This window comes from Rousettus aegyptiacus, unplaced genomic scaffold (genome assembly GCF_014176215.1).
Source record: "Rousettus aegyptiacus isolate mRouAeg1 unplaced genomic scaffold, mRouAeg1.p scaffold_m13_p_6, whole genome shotgun sequence".
Taxonomy (NCBI): Eukaryota; Metazoa; Chordata; class Mammalia; order Chiroptera; family Pteropodidae; genus Rousettus; species Rousettus aegyptiacus.
The window spans coordinates 87,525,753-87,542,917 of record NW_023416309.1 but is presented as its reverse complement, the minus strand read 5'-3'; the positions used below and the strand labels follow the sequence as shown (position 1 = coordinate 87,542,917).

Here is a 17,165-nt window from a genome sequence, read left to right as displayed (position 1 = left end):
CATTCCAAGGGTGTTAGAAGCGCTGTGTCAAGTACAGAGATGACCAAATATATATTTCTCATTGTCAGCCACAACACACTCACCCATATATACTCAACTGACAGATTAACATATCAGTCTGAGTATTTCAAAGGCAAGAGTTTTGTAAACTTGTATGAGTGAGTGGTACCATAGCCTATATTTGGACTAATCAAATAACCAGGGGACATCTGTGAACCTTTTTCTCCCTTTCCTGTCTTATCCAGACTAACACCACCCCTTGATCATTTAAATTTTTAAATATTTTATAATCTGTTCACTTTTCTTTACAGCATAATTTTCAAAAAGGTGAAATCATGACTCACAGGTAAATATAAAGTGAACTTCTGTCAAAGAGTTTTTTCAGTTTATTGGTTAATGAGGGAATGAGTATGATGTTAAGATTGATTCAGAGAGCATTTAAGGAGCTGTGTATTTAAAAGCAATTTAATAAAGGAATAGAATATAAGATTGCTAGCCTGGATACAAAACTGGTTAATATATTACAGACTAACAAACTGTAACCTTTGAGGTTATCTTTTCTCAATAGATATTATTTGCATTTTTACTGGACAAAAATATATAAGTTCAAATGTAATTTCGCTAAGTCTGGATCTTAATCAATAGTAAACAACAAGTTTAGTAAAGAGCATTTCCCCATATAATTCTTGGATGGGCCTTTACTGCATATGAAATTGAAAGGTTGTGCTACTTTTTTTCCTTCCTCCCAAGTTTTGCTTAATTTTTTTTTTTTAACAGTTTCTAAGTCAAGCTATATTCACCTCTGGATTACTGTATTGGTGGCTTAAATGTACCTGCTCTAACCTCTCCTCTAATTCATCTATATTAATATGACGGTAGTGTTTTTAGTCTTTATTTTTTTAATTATGAAATATAATGTAAGTTTATAAAATTAGTATGAACATTTTAAATAATAATAAAATGAACATCTTAGTATCCACCACTTAACAAGAAGTAGTGTAGTAGTTAGCACATCTGCTTTACATGCACAAGGTTCTGGGTTTGTGCCCCAGGTGGAGCCACGGACCATGCCCCAGGTGCACCAGGCCCAGCCCCAGGTGCACCAGAGGTGCCAGGCCCTGGGGGCACCAGGTCCCTTGTGCACACTGAGAGCGTGTGGGAGGAGACTCCCTGTCTTCAGAGATCCAGTTCCTAAAGGGAAATGGCAACATCCATAGGTCAGTGGTGGAATTGGGGGTGGAAGAGGAATTAAAGAAGGGGAAAAAAAATTTTTTAAAAAAGAAATAGAACGTCACTTGTACATTAGAAGCTCCCATGTGCCCCTTCACAACCATATCCTCTCATCCTTAGAGATATTAGTTTTGCTTGTTCTAAAAAATAGTTTATATGTATATGCATATGTGTATGCTTAAATAATATACTGATTTTGAACTTTGCATAAGTGAAAGCATTCATGTTATCTGTAATTTGGTGTTTTGACTCAACCCTTATAGATTAGTGTTCATCCTTGTTGGTCCATGTGTTACTAATTTATTCATTTAAATTACTGTATACTATTTGTTTTTGTGCATTTGGGCCTGTTTATATTTTTTCAGTTTTTAAAATGGTAGTATAATATACATAACAAAATTTTTTGTTTAACCATGTTAAAGTACACAACTTGGTGTCATTAAGTATGTTTACAGTTTTGTACAACCATTGCTGCTATCCATTTCCAAAACATTTTCATCATCCCAGTTAGAAATTCTGTATCCATTAAACAATAACTCCTCATCCTCTCCTCTCCCTAGGCTCTGGCCACTCCTATTCTACTTACTTTATCAATTTGTCTATTTTATTACCTCATAAAAATGGAATCAGACAATATTTGTCCTTTCGTGTCTGACTTATTTCACTTATACTATATTTTTAAGATTCATCCACATTGTAGCATGTACTAGAATTTCATTCCTTTTTATGACTGAATATTATTCCATGGTATGACTATAATACTTGATTTATCCATTCATCTGTTGATGACTGCTTGGTTTTTTTCTGCCTTTTGGTTATTGTGAATAATAGTGCTGTGAACAATAATGTACAACTGAGTCCCTGCCTTCAATTCTTTTGGTAATATACATTTCTGGATCATATGGTAATTTCATGTTTATAAACTTTTTGAGGAACTGCTAAACTGTTTTCCACAGTGGCTGTACTATTTTACATTCCCACCAGCAGTGTATGAGGAGTTCAGTTTCTCTACATCCTTGCCAACACTATTTTCTGTTTTTTTGATAGTAGCCATTATAATGGTGTGAGGTGGTATCTCATTGTAGTTTTGATTTGCATTTCCCTAATGATTAGTGAAGTTGTACATCTTTTCATGTGCTTATTAGCCATTCATATATCTTTGAAGAAAAGTCAGTTCAATTCCTTTGCCCATTTTTTAATTGGATTGTTTTTTAGTTGTAGGAGTTCTTTATATATTCTGGATATAATTTCCTATCAGATACATGAATTGTAAATATTTTCTTCCATTTTGTGTATTACCTTTCTTCATAGTGTCCTTTAATGTACAAAAGTTTTAAAAATTTTTCATGAAGTCCAATTTATATTTTTCTTTTGTTACCTGTGCTTTTTGTATCAAACTCTGCCAGATTCAATGTCCTAAAGATTCTTTCCTATGTTTTTTTCTAATAGTTTTATAGTTTTGGGTCTTATATTTAAGTTTTCGGTATTTTTGAGTTAATTTGTATATAGTATAAGCACAGTCTAACTTTTTTTTGGTTAAGCGGATATTCAGTTTTTCTAGCATCCTATGTCAAAAGGACTCTTTTTCCCCATTGAGTGGTCTTGACACCCTGGTTGAAAATTGATCAAATATGTGAAGGTTTATTTCTAGGCTTTCTATCCCATTGGTCTATATTTTTGTCCTTGTGCCAGTAGCATAACTCTTTGATTGCTGTAGCTTTGTAGTAAGTTTTGAAATTAGAAAATGTGGAGTCTTCCAACTTTGTTCTTTTTCTTTCAATATCATTTTGGCTATTCAAAGTCCCTTCTGATTTCATGTGAATTTTAAGATGAATTTTTCTATTTCTGCAAAGAACACATTGGGATTTTTATAGGAATTGCACTGAACCTATAAATCACTTTGAGTAGTAATGTCATAAAAGCAGTAGTAAGTCTTTTAATACATGAATGTTTATGTTTGTTTATTTTCTTTCAACAGTGTTTTATAGTTTTCAGTATACAGGTCCTTCACCCTTTGGTTAAATTTACTCCTAAATATTTCATTCTTTTTGATGCTCTTCTGAATGGAATTGTTTTATTAATTTCCTTTTATGGTTGCTCGTTGTTAGTATATAGAAATGAAACTAATTTTTGTATATTAATTTTGTACTCTACAAATTTGCTGATCTCATTTATTAACTCTCATGGATGGGTTTTTATTTTGGGGGGGGATGTGAATTCTTTAGGGTTTTTTAGATAAAAGACCATGTCATATATGAACAGAGATAGTTTTACTTTTTTTGTTTACAATTTGTAAACTTTTTATTTTTTTTCTTGCCGAATTGCTTTGTTTAATACAAGTGGCAAAATCAGAGCATCCTTGTCTTGTTCCTGTTTTAGGGGCAAAGCTTTCAGTTGTTCACCAATGAGTATGATGTTAGGTGTGGGCTTTTCATATATGACTTTTAATATGTTTAGAAAGTTCCCTTCCATTCCTAGTTTGAATGTTTTTATCATAAAAGGGAATTGAATTTCTCATTGCTTCTCTGTATCAATTGAGATGATCATGTGTGTGTGTGTGTGTTTTTATTAATGTAGTATGTCACACTGATTGATTTTCCTATGTTGAAAAACTCTTGCATTCCAGGAGTAAATAACAGTTGGTCATGATGTGTAATACTTTTAGCATGTTGCTATATTTTGTTTGCTAGGATTTGTTGAAGTTCTTGAATTAATTTTTAAAAAGAATATTGGTCTGTAGTTTTCTTTGCTTGTAGTATCTTCATTTGCTTTTGGTATCAGGGTAATGAGTCAGGAAGTTTCAGTTTTTTAAGAGTGTGAGAAGGATTGGTATTAACTTTAAATGTTTGGTGGAATTTACCAGTGAAGGTACCTGGTTCAGGGTTTTTCTTTTTTGAAAGGTTTTTGATTATTGACTCAATCTCCTTTCATATTATTGTTCTATTCAGATTTTCTATCTCTTTATGATTTCATTTTTGTATTGTGTGTTTCTAGGAATTTATTCATTACATACAGATTATTCAGTTTGGTGGCATACAGTTGTTCATAGTATTGTCTTGTAATCCTTTTGTTTGTAAAGTTGGTAGTAAAGTTTCTCCTTCCTTTCGTAGTATTAGTAATTTGAGTCTTCTCCTTTTTTACCCCCTTAGTCAATCTAAAGATTTGTCAATTTTGTTAATCTTTTTTAAAGAACTAACTTTCATTTTTCTATTTATTTCATTTGTTTCTGCTCTAATCTTGATTTTTTTCCTTATAAGTTTTCAGTTTAATTTGCTATTCTTTTTCTAGTTCTTTAAGATGTACAGTGAGATATTAAGATTTTTATTTTTGTAATACATGTATTTACAGCTATAAATATTTTTCATAGCGCTATTTTGCTATATCTCATTAGTTTTGGTTTGTTTGTATTTTTGTTTGCATTTGTCTCAAGATACTTAAATTTCCCTTGTGATTTCTAATTTGATCCAGTGGTCGTTTAAGAGTATATTGTTTAATTTCCATATATGTGTGCATTTTCCAGTTTTCCTTCTGTTATTGATTTCTAATTTTAATTCATTGTAGTCAGAAAACCCACTCAATGCTTTTGAAATTTATTATGACTTGTATTGTAGTCTAAGTTATGTTTTATCCTAGAGGATGTCCCATGTGCACTTGAGAAGAATGTGTATTCTGCTTTGTTGAGTGGTGTGTTCTTTATGTGTCTGTTAGATCTAATTAGTTTATAGTGTTTTTCAAGTGCTCTTTTCCCTTATTTAACTTATGTCTGGTGGTTTTGTTCATTATTGAAATTGTGATATTGAAGTCACTACTGTTATTGTAGAACTTTTTCTCCATTTGTTGTTAATTTGGGGGGGGCTTTGTTCTTGGGCAATTATATGTTTATAATATATATCCTTGAGTTGACACTTTTTTAAAATATGTAATATTCTTTGTCTCTTCAGCAGTTTTTGACTTTAAGTACATTTTTTAGGGCTTTGTGTTGATGTCTAGCATCTTTTTATCTCAACTTGAAGGACTCTCTTTGGCATTTTTTGTAAGGCAGATATAGTGGTGATGAATTCCCTCAGCATTTGTTTTTCTGTGAACTTCTTTATCCTTTATTTTTGGCTGGCAGTTTTACTGGATATAATGTTCTTAGGTGACAGGTTTTTTTTTTTTTCTTTCGGCATGTTGACTATATCATATACACTTTTCTGGCCTGCAAAGTTTCTGTTCCACTGATACTTTTATAGGGTTCTTGCTTTCCTCTTGCTGCTTTCAGAATTCTGTCTTTATCTTTGATGTGGCTTGGTTTGACTTTCTTTGGGTTCATCTTTTTTGGTGTCTTGGATTCTTGAATCTGAATGTTCTCCCCTGCACCTCACCCACCCCTATATTTCAGCTACTAATTCTTGAAATAAACTTTGTTCTGGAGCACCTCTCATTTTCTTCTTTTTCTGGACTCCCATATGTGTATATTTGTCTGCTTGATAGTGTCCTATAAATCCCCGTAGGCTTTCTTCACTCTCTTTTGTTCTTTTTTTGAATGGATAATTTCAAATTGTCTTTGAGCTCACTGATTTTTAAATTTTTGATTGATCAAGTCTGTTGATGAACTCCTCCATTGAATTTTTCAGTTCAGTTATTTTCTTTTGGTTCTGTTTATGTTTTCTGTTTGGTTCTGTTTATATTTTCTGTCTCTTTTTTGAAATTCTTATTTTGTTCATGTATCATGTATCATTTTCCTGAGCTTGTTGAACATCTTTATGATTGTTATTTTGAATTCTTTGTCAGGTCATTCATATACCTCTTTCTTTATGGTTGATTCCTGGAATTTATTTCATTCCTTTGATTGGGCCATTTCTCTCTCTCTCTCTCTCTCTCTCTCTCTCTCTCTCTCTCTCTCTCTCTCTCCCTCCCCCTCTCTCCCTCTCTCTCTCCCCGCCCCCCCCGCCTCTGTGTGTGTGTGTGTGTGTGAGTGTGTGTGTGTGTGTGTGTGTGTGTGTGTGTTTTCCATGTAACTTTGTATCTGACCATTTGAAATAAAGTTACCACTCCCAATCTTTTATAGACAGGCCTCATTCAGGGAAAGACCTTTGCCAATTAGTCAGACTGCAGATTCTGGAGGCCTCTCAAACCTTTTCTGCAGGTGGTCTTCTCTAGACTTGTGTTTGTGTAGATTTCTAATTAGAGAGATTTTCTTTTTTTCAAGAGTTGTAGTCTCTTGGCTCCCTCTGGTTTTTGTCTGTGGTACTACAGATTACTGGAGCTGCTACAATTTACTGAGCTAGCTCTCTTTTGTTCTCAGTAGACCCTAGGTTTTTTGAGTATGCAAAGTCCCATAAGTTCTTTTGAGTTGGGCAAGACAGAAACTAGTACCTCAGGCAACTCCTTTAAAAAGTTGGAATGCTATGCACATACTCCACTCTTCTCTTTTCCCCATCCAAGGTAGAGGCCACCGAGCTATATTGGCTTCCGTCTGCTATATGGTTAGTCCTCTGGAGTACCAGTAAGCTTCTCACCTCCCTTTTGTTCTCAGTGGCCCTCTGACATCTAGAGTATGCCAGATATTGCCAGTGCTCTGAGATGGGTGACATACAGACCAATCCCTCACGCAGTCCTCCTACTCATAAAAAAAGTAAAACGTTGGACATATGGTCCAACAGTTTCCCTCCCCAGGGAGAAACTGGGAATTTAGAGCTTTTTCTTGTTTGTTAAATGCCTAGCCAGGGGGAGAGACTCTGGCATATGAGTGCATGATAATCTAAACTTTCACTTTTCTACTCAGTGGTCCTCAACCTGGTACCATTTCCTGTAAGTGCTTAGATTCAGGCAAGAGAAAAACTAGTTCCCTGGGCAGCCCCCTAAAAGTCTGCACTTTGAACATATGTTTCAGTCTTCTCTTTCCCTCCTCAGGAAAAATCTAAGAGTTGGTAGTTTTCTCCCAGTTTTACCATGCCGAGCTGGGGGGAGGGACTAAGGCAAGTGGTGCCATAAATTTTCCTTCCATCTTTGATGCAGCTGGTTTCTCTGTCATTGGGGAAGCAGGAACCTCTGAACTGTTTTCTGAGTTTTTTTTATAAAAGTAATTGATCTCTTTTTGTGTTTGAATCAGCGTTTCTATATGAGTCAAGGAAGGTGTGATGATGCATACCCTATTGAATTTTTAAAGTGTAGATGTGAGTGGATGATTTGTTAAAATTTATATCTTGAAATTGCTCCAGCTGAAATGGAAAGACCTAAGAGTAATAGATAAAAACCAGAAAATACAATTAGGAGACTGTTGGAGTAGTCCTTCAAGAGATAATGATAGCTAGAACTGGGGTAGTGACTTTGGATATGGAGATGTTTTTATAAGAAGACAAAAAATAACAGGGCTTGGTAATAGATTGAATGTGAGTAATTACAGGGAGAGGGAATTATTAAGGTGACTCAGTGTTTTCGCAAAAACAACTCACTAAACGATGGTATCCTTTATTGAGATAATAAACACTGAAATATTAATTTGGTCTTGTATAAAACATTTCAGGTAATTTTGAGATATCTAATTAGTGAATTTGACTAGACCATTGGATATATGGGTATAGTGCTTAGAGAAGCAATCAGGGCTATACATACAAATTTTAGAGTTTCAGGCTATATTTATTCTGCATCTTTAGGAATGTAATATTCTTTCACTATGTTATAAGTGCCAAGAAAACAGGGACCTCATCTATGACACTTTCTGCTTTATTTTTAGATAGCTGATGTTTCTGGAACATTGTGGGGTCTTGATATTTTTGTTATTGTTGTTATTTTCTCATTCCTCTATCCCCGCTGCCCTGGTTTTACTAAAAACATTCACAAGAAATAATCCCACTGCACTTTTCACAATGATTATGTAATATTTCATACTTATATAAGATCACATGTAATACACATGCGAATTATGAAGTATATGAATAAAATGAAAACATCAAAACTATCACTTTAAGAACTAAATATTACTGTTAAAGCTGCCTGGATCTCCCTTCTCAATCCTTTGCCCAGCCCTACAGTTAATAATTGTACTAAAGTTTGTAATTATCTTTTTTTAAAAAAAAATGGCTTCACCACATATATATGTATTCCCCAAGCATATATATTTCTAAACAACATCTTAGTTTTTCTTTGAGTTTTTAAAAAATGGCCTGATATTGTGTAAAATTTTCTCATTTGCTCTTTTTACTAATCCATGGTGGAAGTTGTTATTTTTATTGCTTATTATAATCTATGATATGAATATATATGAAAGATTTTGGTTATTTCTAGTCTTCTTGTTTGTGTTTGTTCTGCTGTTTAAATAATGCTGCTTTTGACATTTTTGTAGAAATTGACAAGCTGATTCTAAAATTCATGTAGAAAAGCAGAAAACTCAGAATGTCCAAAATGTTTCTAAGTAATTTTTTTTTCCATTTTGTTTTCCTCTTGAACCTAGAAATTTATGGAAATATTTTAATTTGATTTCTGTGTAGGTAAATTTTATTTTGTCTTGGTATAAGGTGACTCTTCTATTAATATCCAGTCTCAGTGAATGTATGATTTGTATGATTTCACATTTCAAAAATTTATCGATATGTCTTTTGTAACTTTGTAGCTATTTTTCCATGTTTGAAAAGAATCATTTATTTATTCAGCATCAAGTTCTCTACATATATTAGAATAAGACTGATGATTTTTGGAAACTTAAATCTTCTATGTCCTTACTGATTTTGCCTAATTCATCTATAGATGAGGTACATTGAAGTCCTCTGTAGTATTTAGGAACTTGGGCAATTTATCCTTATATTTCTAGTCAGATTTACCTTTCTGTATTTTGAAACTATGTCTGAAGTGCATAAAGATTCATGAATGCTATAACTTTTTAATGGGTGTACATTTTAAGTATATGGAACATATATATTTTTAAAGCTATTTGCTTTGACGTCCTTTTTATGCCTGTGATGCACCTAATTTCTTTTGGTAAACATATGTCTTGCATATCTTTTTCCATATCTTCATTTTCTTTTTTATATATATATATTTTTAAAAATTTATTTATTTTATGTTTTACTATAATTTTGGCGTTTGGGAGAATCTTTTTTTAATAGGCTGTGCATTGAAAGTTTCAGTCCTTGGAATGTCCTCTTTTCCCATGCCTCCTGGGTTGCTTGAGGATTTTTCCTTAGTTGGCGTTTTGGTTTTGCTTATATCTTCACTTTCAAGATTTTGGCATGGTTTGATTTTAAGTGTCTCTATTGATAAACAACAGACTTTCTGTTTTTTTGACTCCTCATTTCTTTTCTCCCTCTTTCCTTCCATCCTCCTTTTCTACTCCTTCCAAACAATCTGAGTGCCTCAGTTTTAATAAATGAGTTAAATTCATTTTTATTTGCTTTGATACTTGGTATATGTATACTTATTCTGTACCATCTTAATTTGTACTTTCTTTTACCTCTTTTTCTCTCTTGTTTGTCTTATTTGAATGATTCAGGATTTTGTCCTTTTTCCCCCTTTCATGATTTGGAAGTTCTGTATCCTTTTTATCATTTTTTAAAAATGTAACACCTTTACTGTGATACAATTTGCATATATATTGAGTACCTTGAAGCACTCAAAATAAAACTTTTAAATTAGTGATAGCCTTACATTTTTTACCTAATAACATGATGTTACAGGGAATTTTTATTTTTATTCATCAGAATACCCTGATCATGGTGTAATGTGCAGTGAACTATTTTACCAATTAATGATTTTTTTTTTTTTTTAGTTTGTTCTAGCTTTTGTAACAAAACACCACAGATGTGGTAGCTTGTAAACAACAATAATTTATTTCTCACAGCTTTGGAAGCTGGAAGTCCTCAGATCAGTGTGCCAACATAGTTGGGTGAGGGCCCTTTTCCTGATCAGTAGCCAGCACTTTCTTGCTGTGTTCTCACCTGGTGGAAGGAGCAAGGATGTTCTGTGGGCTCTTTTTTAAGAACACTTGTAATATTATATATTATCTATTTCTGAAAGTAGATGAGGGAAAGTTCTGAGGAAATAAACTGTTTTATAAAAATTAGTTTCTCTTCTCTAGAAAAATTGGGGTAATTTTTCGGTGCTTGGCCAACATTATATCTGGTTCACATTGCATAGAACTCTACATAGAACTAATGAGTGAAACAGTTCAGCTTGCATCATAATAATCTCTACTAATGGCTCTTTTGTCTCTCATTTATTTCCGTTCTTATGTTTATTGTTAACTTCTACCATTTTTGCATTTATTGTTTTAATTTTTTAGCTTCTTAAAAAGAATGCTTAATTCAGTTGGTTTCAAATCTTTTAAATAAATAAATACATTTCAAGCTATCAGTTTGTTTCTAAGTATTGCCTCTACCACACCCTACATGTTTGCAATTGTGAATGCTTTTCTTACCATTTATATTTAAAGACTTTATGAATTCTGTATTTTCCTCTCTAAACCATAACCTTCTTTTTTTGTTACTCCCCCCTCCCGCCAGCTTTATTGAAATATAATTGACAAATAACCCAGATGTTTTTTAAGAATATAACCTTAAATGTTGGGCTTGTATGTTTGCTTGTTTCCCACTGACTTTGTATTACTGACTTTTATTCAAAGTTGCATTGTTGTTAGAATATGTGGTTAATCTGATATTCTTTAATTTAGCACATGGTTATTTTTGTAAATATTCCATTTATGTCTGTATGTTTTCTGCTCGTTGGCTATATGAGTCTCTGCTCATACATTTACTCAATTCAGTTTTTAAATACGATCAAATTTTCAAACAGTTTAGCTGTCTGTGGATCAGGTAAAATGATTTTGAAGAATCTTCATTTAAAGAATTTTTAGTTAAAAATATTAAGGAATTTTGCCTTAAGTTTAAAGAGATAAATTTTGTCAACTATGACAGAAGTCATTTTTTTTCTAGTTTTGAAATTCTCAAGATAGCAATAATAGAAATAGGAATAGCAGCTGTGCAGTAGTATTATCAGTAATTGTTATAGTAACAGTAGTAGCAGCAGCTAACATTTATGGTGCTCTTAGTATGTGCCAGGCATTGTTCAAAGCTATCTAAAGCTTAGGTTAATGACTTTAACCCAATAATATCTCTATGATATGTTATTGTTTTCCTCATTTTATAGACAAGAAAAGTAAAACACAGTCATTAATATGCTTGCCATAGTCACATATAGCCACACTGGCTTTAAAAAAAAACAATTTTGTTCAGTTGGAGACAAAATGATTCTTTTTTTTCTTACCTTTTTTTTAGTTATTAGAAAAGTTAAAAGAACGTTGGCTTGACACTGGTTTGTGGCGTGATCTGGAGTTGGTGAAGACAGTCATTGTAGAACCACAGAAAGGAGAAAAAACTAATTTTGATGAATTACTGCAGGTGTACTATGATGCAGTCAAGTACAAAGGAGGAAAAGGTAATTGGAAAGTATTGGATGGTTGATGAAAAACTCTTTTTTTACCATAAAGTAAGAAGTTGGTGCTGTTAAGTTTTTGTGTTATCTTTTTAAATGAATTGCACTTAAGAGAAAAATTATATTTTATACTCCTGAGTGAAAAGAAAATAAATTAAATAAATAATTTATGTATTTGGTATTGTTCTCCTGTGAATGTTTTCACAACAATGCCAAGTGAAACAACATGCACTCAGGTATTATTCCATAGTCTTCCCTACATGAAAGAAGGGAAGGCAGAGCATGCATAAATATCTTCCTTGCTAGCCCAATGAGCCCTACATTTTGATGCAAATAATATACTTTGTGCTTATACTCTTTTATCCAAGGTAAACTTGAATTTTCAAAACACAACTAAAGACTCAATATCAAAGTTAGAGAATGTCCATAAAGAGATTGATAGAAAGGGCTAATAGTAATAATTTATGAACAATGCAAGATCATAAGATACTATAACATAATTGTCAATGCACTTGTATGATAAGAGTATTCTATGTGTGTTTTACATACTTTTTAATATAATATTGATTCAGTATTGTATATGGTACAAATTAAGAGTTATTTAAATTGTTTTGAGAACTTTTAAATGCTGATGTAATGATAATGATTGCAATTTCAAATTTTTAGAGATAAAACAATTGGGTCACAATTAGTTTATGTGCAAGTTACTACTCGTATGTGGTTTTATATGTAAGTTTCTGGATGATACACAGTTGTTAAATTGTAAATTGTTTTGCTACCATATTGCACCTAAATGTAATTTTGTTTTTCTTGTTTATTTAAAAACATCGAACTTTTTAAACTTTATCTCATAATAGTTTTTCATTTTGATTCTTTTAAGTTTGCTACTATGGTCACTTCAATCTCATACCTTTTAAAAATGACAATAATAGTCAATTTTTGGAAATTTGAGTGTGCTTTTAAAAATGTTTATTTTTGTTGCTTAAGATGGAGCCCTCCTGGTAGCAGTTTGTCGTGGTAAAGTGAGTGAGGGTCTGGATTTCTCAGATGACAATGCCCGTGCTGTTATAACTATAGGAATTCCTTTCCCAAATGTGAAAGATCTGCAGGTAGGCCTACAAAACCTTAAGAAGTTTTATTTATCATAGAAGTTGTTGATTTTGTGTAAAGTTAATTATATATTTTCTGTATCCTCAGAAATTTTGTTTTAATATTTTTTCATTTTTTAAAATTTTAATTAATTTCAAGTATACAGTACATTGGTTAGACATCTATATAGTCTGTCAAAATAATCCCCCCAATTGCTCCCTCCCTCTTCTGACCTTCCACCTACCCATCATATAAATGCTAACTACATTCCCTTTACCATGCTCCCCATCCCTGTGACCATCCATCAGCTACTAATTTGTACTTCTTTAACCCTTCACTGCATTCTCCCAGACCCACAAAACCCTCTCTCCTCTGTCTGTCACCAAGTGGACCACTACCTTTATGAGTCTGTTTTTGATTAGTTTGTTCTTTTTCTTTAGATTCCACATGAAAGTGAAATCATATAGTGTTTCTCTTTCTCTGTCTTAAATACCGACTAGGTCCATCAAAGCAATATCTTTTTCTATCCCCTTCCTTTTACCCTGTATGTGTCTTTTAATCTGAAGTGAGTCTTGTACTTTTTCTCCTTAAAGAAGTACCCCCAGCATTTCCTGTAGTACAGGCTTGGTGGTGATAAATTCCTTTTGCTTATTTTTGTCTGGGAAGCTCTGTATCTGTCCTTCACCTCTAAATGATAGCTTTACTGAATAAAGAATCCTTAGTTGTAGATCCTGGGTCTACCAGTGTTTTGAACTCTGCATCTATTAGATTACTTGACTCCATTATATCTGGATCTCTGTTCTCTTTTCTCATATGGTTTCTGCTTCTTTGTCTTCCCATTTTGGCTGCCTTTCCATGTCTGTTTCTATGTACTAAGCAAAGCTCCTAAGTCTCCCAGCCTTATTAGCGTGGATTTGTGAAGTAGGTGTCCAGTGGCACAGTCCTGAGAGGAGTTCAGCTGCAGGCCAAACTTAGCCCAAACCTCTAATACCCCCTCCCCGCCATGCCCCCCACCCCAGGGCCACCCGTTAAGATTCAGATGCTATGCTTTTAGTTACCTTCAGAAGCCACACCAGAAACCAAGGTCAACTGCCACTAGTGTGAGTCTTGGCACTGCTCTGCAGGTGGCACAAGACTTGCCGAGGACACAACTGAATGTGGCTTGGGTAGGACTACAAGTTGGGGGAGGTGGAGTTTCAGGGAATCCTCTGGGCAGAGTGACCTCTGTTATCCAGTTTGATGACATCAGGGCTATGGCAGCACTGTGTCCAGTGCACTAGTATGAGGGAGGGCTCAATAGGAAACAATGGCCCTTCTGTACAGAATGAGTCTCCCCTCGGCCCTCACTCAGACAATGTCTCCTTGTAAGTCCCTGGTGCCCCCTATGCACGAATTGGCACTGGTGCTCAGAGCGAGTAGGTCTGTCACCAGAAAAATCCGTTCCTGGCTGTGGCTCCTTTAAAAGGCTTCTGCTGCTGCCACAGCCTCTGTCTCACTCAGCCACTGGAGACCAGGCAGCCCCACACCCTGTCCTACCATCTGCTGTTGCAGGGTGCTTTCTTGGATTTCTCCCTAGTTGCATGGCTTGTTCCTCTAGATCCCAGGTGATTTTTCCTTGCTTTTGCTCCTTGTTTCAGTCACAACTTTGATTTGGTCGCCAGAGGGATGAACAGAGTCTCTATGATATACACCATTTTTTACCCCTCCCTGTTTTAGTTCTTTAGTAACTTAGAATGAGTGGGAAAGGTTTAGTAGATATTGGTTTATTTTCTTTTTAACTTATACTGTCTCTTGTTCAACAAGAATGATTTTCAAAGTTTGGTCCTGGATCAGGATCATAAATGTCACCTAGGAACATGATAGAAATACATATTTCTGGCTCCATCCATACCAGCTGAATCAGAAACTCTGGAAATCAAGCCCAGCAATTTGTTTTTTATCAAACTCTTCGTGACAAACACACATTGGTGCCTCAAGGAATTTTAGGACCCTTTCCATCTAGCTCACTTCTCTCCCATGCCGTGCTCTGCCCTGTAGATTTCAGTGATTTTAGCTGCTTCACATTCTAATCTCGTCCACTTCGGCTCAACAGGACCATCGTATTCTGCTTGTACTTTAGCGTTCCGTGCTGTTGTCAGGAAAATATACCAAAGAAGTGAGCTGAGAATCATGGAGTTCACCTAATGGATTTCCGTTACCTCCAAGATTAGTCTTATGGTACCGAGTGTCTGTTCCCTGAAAGCAATTACTTGATCTATTGTGTCCAGTTTTACAGTTACTTACAGTGGGAGATATTCTTAAACCAGTTATTGTGGTCTTGGCCAGAGACAGGAATTTTGTTTCATTATCACTGATTGTTTGGTAAATATTATATTTGAAAAATTATTTGTAGTAGTAATTTGAAACCTAATTGATGTTATCTTTGATCAGGGAGAATTTTTGTTTACTTCGTACAGGCATTTGAAGATGCTACCAATCTGAGATCAAGAATTGAGGTTTACTCTCCCTGCTTTTTGGCCACTCAGCTGACTGCATTAAATAAAATTCATATCCCTCCTCCTAGGGCACAACCCGTTAGGGTCTCATACCAAAGCAAGAGTTCCTTCCCCAGGCCGTCATCTTCTTTATTGTTACTATTTTAACAGTAATAAACAATATATCTCTGGTTAGTTTATACTCTTCCCTAAACTCTGGACCTCCTTAGAATTTCTGAAAGTCCTGAAGGGGCATCTAATCCTTTCAGCCTACACTAACTTTTGTGACTTCTAATACCTTTCTTCAGCTACCAGTGCTAGCATTGAGAATACTGATGACCATACCAGGACTTCTATTCTAAAATGGCTAACACTGCTTCTGACTATTGCTATTGATGAAACAGTTGACATCTACTCGAGAAAACTGTTGTGCTCACCATCAGCAGCATTAGGACAATAACTGCAGTCCACTGAAGCCGAGTGCCGCTGATGGCACTGCCCTTGGCAGTGGTACTGTCGTTTTTTGATGTCTTATCATTTTACCTTAGCCCTGTATTATTGCACAATGCTACTTTAGTAAAGTAGAAAGAACCCCTTTCTCCTTTTTTCTACCACACATTCTTCCAGTGTCTTAAATATGAATTATTTCCCCCTGAAAACTAGCTCTTTTAATTTTTGCTTGTATCTTCTCTTTTCTGGATATGAGTTCTTGAGAGCCAGGAAAGAAGTAACAACACCTGAAGGGATTCACATCAAACTCATAATAGTGATTTTGTCTAGGAGAAGAGAAGGAAATGATATCGAAGGTAGTTTCCAAAGGGACTTTAGCTTTTTCTCTAATGTTTGTTTGTTTTAGTAAAAAACAAGCTTCCAGAAAATATGAGAATACAGTTATTTATTATGTTATTCTTTGAAAATTCTTAAAATGTTACCTGTAAAAAAAATTAGATTTACTTTCTATATTCTTTATCCTTATTCCCCAAAACTGTGATTCTAGGAATTGTTATTATGCCAATCTTGCATTCTTAATGCTTTATCTCCTCAGGATAAGTTCTTCCCAGACAGCATCAGTCTGTCATACAAAAGAAGACACCTGCTAGTCTGCTCTGACATTCCTCAGTAATAATCCTGCTTGTCATAGTTCTGCTTATCTGACTCTGGATGGCTCTAGTTGTTTACAACAGCAAAATAACAGATGATTTAGTGGGGTCTGGGTAGGGAAGGGGAGAGTGGTTCTAAAGAAGTTTATCTAGTTTGTCTAGTATCTCTCACAGTTCCAGAAGTTTCAGGCCAATTAGAATAGACCAAAGAGTAGTCTAAGTTGCAGGGACAAGGGACAAATAAAGCAGGAAATTCTTTACTGCTAAAACCTGACGTAAGAGAAATGTATTTCTTATTGCCATGTCTGAATCAGTTTGTCCTATGTAACAAATAATTCAAAAAATCGGTGACTTTAAACAATTATTTGTTATGGGTCACACATTTATAGGGGCAGATGGCTGGGCACTAGATCTAGTTTGAGGTTGATTGGATAGTTCAGCTAATTTAAGCTCGGCTTAGTCACCCTGCTATGGTTTGACAATTGTATGTTGGGCTCATCTGGGTCAGCTCTGCTCTGCATGTGTATTTCATTCTTCATGGACCCAGAGACTGGCCAAAACATGTTGTCATTGCAGTGGCAGAGGTACAAGAGGGCAGGCTTGACTGTATAAGCACTTTTCAAATACCTACTTATATCTTCTAACCTTTTGCCCAAAGTATGTCATATGCCCAAGCCCAAAGTCAGGAGCATTGAATGAGGGTGGGTGTTTTCCACCACAGATGGCAAAGGAATTAGAATTAAGACTTCAAAAGGAGTCCTGGCATTTTTTTTTCATAACTATGGGATGTTTGTAAGGCATCCATTCAAAAGACTGGTGTTTATAAGCTTTAAAAGTATAGGTATGCAATTTTTCTAGTAATTAA

The 17,165-nt window shown here is 34.5% G+C and overlaps 1 protein-coding gene across 1 annotated transcript in view; it reads left to right on the top strand.

Annotated features, from left to right (window-relative positions):
- Positions 1 to 17,165, top strand: part of BRIP1 (BRCA1 interacting protein C-terminal helicase 1) — a 145,413-nt gene that overhangs the window by 90,762 nt on the left and 37,486 nt on the right. Inside the window, 2 exon segments of the mRNA XM_036222337.1 lie at positions 11,481 to 11,640; positions 12,625 to 12,746. Coding sequence (XP_036078230.1) covers positions 11,481 to 11,640; positions 12,625 to 12,746 — 282 coding nt within the window.